The sequence below is a fragment of the Octopus bimaculoides genome, chromosome 30, assembly GCF_001194135.2.
Source record: "Octopus bimaculoides isolate UCB-OBI-ISO-001 chromosome 30, ASM119413v2, whole genome shotgun sequence".
Taxonomy (NCBI): domain Eukaryota; kingdom Metazoa; phylum Mollusca; class Cephalopoda; order Octopoda; family Octopodidae; genus Octopus; species Octopus bimaculoides.
The window spans coordinates 6,047,232-6,052,421 of NC_069010.1; the positions used below are offsets into that span (position 1 = coordinate 6,047,232).

At 41.5% G+C, this 5,190-nt stretch overlaps 1 protein-coding gene across 1 annotated transcript in view; it reads left to right on the top strand.

The window, feature by feature from the left end:
• Positions 1 to 2,932: 2,932 nt before the first annotated feature.
• Positions 2,933 to 5,190, top strand: part of LOC106869467 (uncharacterized) — a 39,926-nt gene continuing 37,668 nt past the window's right edge. The window contains exon 1 of the mRNA XM_052978108.1: positions 2,933 to 3,683. Coding sequence (XP_052834068.1) covers positions 3,542 to 3,683 — 142 coding nt within the window. The 5' untranslated portion in view covers positions 2,933 to 3,541. The remainder of the gene's footprint in view (positions 3,684 to 5,190) is intronic.

The following is a 5,190-nucleotide window of genomic DNA, read 5'->3' on the forward strand; positions in this document are numbered from 1 at the left end:
TGGTCGAATGAATCGACCCTGGTACTTTGTTTTAAGCTTGTTTTAACAACTCCATCCTTGAAGATACAGATTTGCCATCATGAATTTAGCATGATATTTCCCCAGTTGTGATGGTCTAGTTACAAATCAATATGTACCAGCTACTTTATCATAGACACCAGAGTTTGTCTCTCCCAGTGCGTTCAAATTGTTGCTTTTATTATTCATCCAAAAGCCGATGCAGAAAACATTATGTTGTAAGGCACTTACAACGTAGACTAATAACAGATGAGCTGCGGACAGGAAATTCACTGCAGCCTAGCTGCAGAGAAGGGACTTGCAGTGAGGTGAGTGAAGACTCTGACACCAGATTGCTGATTGTATTTGCCCTCACAAGGTGTAGCTGAATGAAACGAAATAAACAATACACCAACACTCTTGTTCCTGGTTATTTTTTATGTATAGCTTAAAGTTATAACGAACAATAAATAAAGCTTCTGTTAATTGTTTGCGAGTGTTGTTTATCATTTTATATGCAGCCAACAAGCAAGCCCAACATGCGACAACCCTTGTATTACTGTTTATGCAGTTCAGCAAATTACCTGGATGAAGGGCAGAAGATTTTTTTTTGCAACATCTCTGTTGGTAACAAAAAAGCCCCTCCCTCAGAATGAAAGGCAGACTGTATGATACCTGTGTGAACAGCCATGCTCCATGGCAGTGAAACGTGGGCTGTGACCGCAGAGGACATGCGAAGGCTTGAAAGAAATGAAGCTAGTATGCTTCGCTGGATGTGCAATGTCAGTGTGCGCGTATAATAGAGTGTAAGTGCCTTGAGAGAAAAACTGGGCATTAGAGACATCAGAGGTGATGTGCAAGAGAGACAAATGTGCTGGTATGGTCATGTGATGTGTATGGATGAAGACAGTCGTGTAAAGACGTGCTGGTCTCTAACTGTGGAGGGAACCTGTGCAAGAGGTAGGCCCAAGAAGACATGGGATGAGATGGTGAAGCATGATCTTCGAATGTTGGGCCTCACGGAGGTGACGACTAATGACTGAGACCTTTGGTGATATGCAGTGCTTGAGAAGACTCATCAAACCTAGTGATGAGTCTTCTAGCCACAAAAACTTAGGACTCTTAATGACTATGTATTATAGTTTGTCTGACAATGAAGCCAGTGCCTGTGCCATGTGAAAAGCACCCAGGCCATTCTGTAAGGTGGTTGGCGTTAGAAAGGGCACCCAGCTGTAGACGTCATAACCATACCAGACCGTAAAGCCTGGTACAGTCCTGTCAAAGCATCGAACCCATGCCAGTGTGGAAAACAGACGTTAAAGGATGATGGTAATAATTGAAGGCTTACAAAAAAACCCAAAAAAAACGAAGTACTGGAGTCGAACCATTCGACTAAAAAATTATAAGATTCTTCAAGGCGGTGCTCCAGCATGGCCGCAGTCTTAATGACTGAAAGAAGAAAAATATATTTAGCGTAGAAAAAATAATTTGAGGATCTCCTCTCCAATCGCGGACATTGTTAAATGCATATTTTTTAATGAAATTTTCCAGAAACACATTTTATTTGACACAGATTACGATTATAGGAGAACAAGAAAACGGGAGTATCTTCCCCTTGACCATAAATTTGGTTAAATACATGTTTTTTTTTTAAATAAAACATCCTTGAGATAAGTTTACGAGGTAGATAACGATTAAAACTTTTTTTTTTTCAAATTTTATCAAAATAATCGTATTCTACATCCTTCAAAAGGCATCCCTGGAATATTTCATTAAAAAAAATGCAATTTAAGAAAATTAAAAGGAAACGTGTATTTGTGGTGATGGTGGTGATGGTGGTGCAGGTGGTGGTGGTGGCAGACGATAAATTGCTAACGACACCGGAAGAAGCGAGAGCGCTTCATGGCAGTCTTTCTCTCCCCCTCTCTCTCATATACATATTATCTTTTACACACTCATTCTCTCTCTCCTTTCTTTTTATATTTTCTCCGTAAAACATTCTCTGTTCTTTCTCTTCCAATAACAATAATCTACTGATAATATTTAACAACTAAACAGTTTAGGACTCGTTACTGTCGATAACAAAAACATGATTTTTTTATTACAATTAGCGGCTTTCATGATTTATATATTTTATGCGGGATCAACTTCCGGGATCGATTACGCTGGCCTCTCCTTCTCCTCTCACTCTCTCTGATAGACCTAGCGCTCTCTTATTTCTCATCTCTTACCACCACCACCACCACTACAACCACCGTGTGAGTCATCAGGTGGTCATTGGATCTGTTAGAAATAGCAGCTAAATCTCTCTCAAATTACACACAGTATGTCTTTAAAAAAAAAAAAAAGAAAATCGGACATATTGGATGATATGATCTTGATCCTAGATTTTATTATTATATCTGAAAAAAACAAACAATAAAAAGACTTGATAGTCATGGCTAGAACGTCTTCAACTGGGCTAAACGACAACAACGACTGTAATTAAACCAGCATAATCGCCGATGATCATTTTGCATGCCGAGCCGACGGCTGCCCTGGGCTAAATAATAACAAACATCGCACCGCTCACTTTGGCTATCACCACCACCACAATTATGACATTCCTCCACCCTCGCTATCTTCAGCACTTATACGTGCTTCCCCACCACAGGTGCTACTACCTTACCCACCACCATCGTCCTTCTACGTTCACTATCCACCACCACGTCCATCTCCATCACAAATCCATCCCCACCCTCTTCAGCACTTACACGCCCCTCCCACCACTACCACTACTGCAACGACGTAGCTGCCGTCGTCTGCACGACAGCGACCTTCCCTCCCACCGCTACTACTACATTCACCACCACCATCTTTATCACTAAACTACTACTATAACGTTCTCCGTCCCCGACCTCTTCAACTATTATCACAACTTCCACCACCATCACCACCACCTCGGGGACCACTACCACCATCTTCATCAGTAATATATCCCATCAGTAATATATCTTTATATCACTTTCCCTCTCTTTCATCTCTTTGTTTATCTATCCTTCTCTCTATCTCTATCACTATCTCTCTCCCACCACCACTACCACGTTAATTATTACTTTTATGTTTCTCCTTCGTCTCTCTCTCTCTTTCCTCTTCTATCTATCTATCTCTCTGTTCGTCCCTCACTATCTGTCTCTCCCTCTCTCTCTATCTCTCTGTTTGTCCCTCACTATCTGTCTCTCCCTCTCTCTCTATCTCTCTGTTTGTCCCTCACTCTCTGTCTCCCCCTCTCTCTATGCTTCTCTTCCTCCCACCACAACCACTGCTACCACCTGTTAATTGTAAGGAAAAAATGTCGTCTGGCTTTCACAGCCGTGCAGACGCTGTTCCGGTTTAGCAAATCCATCGATGGTAACATCGCATCATCACCACCATTCCCGGTGCGAATTTCACTGAGATTTGTCCGGAACACCTTGCTCCACACAGCTAGCTACCTCATTTCTCCGTCCATCCACCCGTTGTGTATGTTTTGGCTGCTTAACCGTCTGCTGGTTTCGATGAAGCCATGTACTCGCTCTTTCAGCTGGTCCGGTTACTCACCGTCGAACAAGATACAGACTCTCCGACTGACTTCCAGCCAAATATTGCCCAGTTTGCGTGGCGCCAGGCCAGAGACACCAGCCTCTTAGCACTCGTCTGTTCAAATGGTCAGTATATATATATATATATATATAGATGCATGTATGTTAGGTACTACTAAAGCAGCGCGGACCCGAACGCGCAGTCGCGCGTCCGCGCTAGCTAGTCTTGAGTGGTCGATCCTAACCCTAACCCTATCCCTAACCCTAACCCTAACCCTGTCCCTAACCCTAACCCTAACCCTATCCCTAACCCTAACCCTAACCCTAACCCTGTCCCTAATCCTAACCCTAACCCTATCCCTAACCCGCGTGTGCAAATGAATACGTGTTTAGGGTTGGGGTTAGGAATAGGGTTAGGGTTAGGATCGACCACTCACGACTAGCTGGCGCGGACGGGCGACTGCGCGTTCGGGTCCGCGCTGCTTTAGTAGTACCTGTATGTTATATATGTATATCTGTGTGTATATATGTTGTGTCTAGGGAGAATCAGGTGCGTATATAGTTGTATGTATAGGTATAGGAGGTGTGTGTGTGTGTGTGTGTATATATGGATAAATATTTAGCAAACGTAACGGAATAACTCAAGATCGGAGAGTTTCGTTGGTAATTGCCATCGTAAGAAACTCGCGGACCTTGAGTCGCCCTGTTTCTTCTGGATATTAATAAAATGGTAAATTTTCAGATTAACACCCGCACGATCTTCACTAGGGTCTTAGGGTCAGGGTTTAGGGTTACGATTAGTGTTAAGGTTACGGTTAGGAACGGAATTCCCTATCCCTAACCGTAACCCTAAACCCTAACCCTAATCCTAAAACCCTAATCCTAAAACACTAGTGAAAATCGTGCGGGTGTGAATCTGAAAATTTACCATTAAAGTATATACATATACTCATGTTTTGAATTCTAGTTTTCCTGTGTGCATCAACGTATATATGCATGCGTGTATGTATGTATGTATGCATGCATGTATGTATGTGTGTATGTATATGTGTGCGTATATATATATATATATATATATATATATATATATATATATATATATATATACGCGAGATTTGTTATTTATGTATATGTTACGTGTGTGTGTGTGTGTGTGTATGCATATTTATATATATATACAAATATAAACGTCTGTACATAGAATCGAATGAACATCTATAAATGTAGACATGTTTATATATTTTGTTTACGTCATTGGAAAGATTTAACGAATATGTAGAACTGCATTTTCATGTTTTCTCTCAGCATATACACACGCTTATATGTTGTGTGTGTGTGTATATATATATATATATATACATGAGCCATTGTGTACAAGTATGTATTTATATTATTCTTTTACTTGTTTCAGTCTTTTGACTGTGGCCATGCTGGAGCACCGCCTTTGGTCGAACAAATCGGTCTAGGACTTACTCTTTTGTAAGCCTAGTACTTATTCTATCGGTCTCTTTTTGCCGAACCTCTAAGTTGCGGGGACGTAAACACACCAGCATCGACTGTCAAGCGATGGTGGTGGGGACTGACAGGGACATATAAACACACACACACACACACACACACACACACACACACA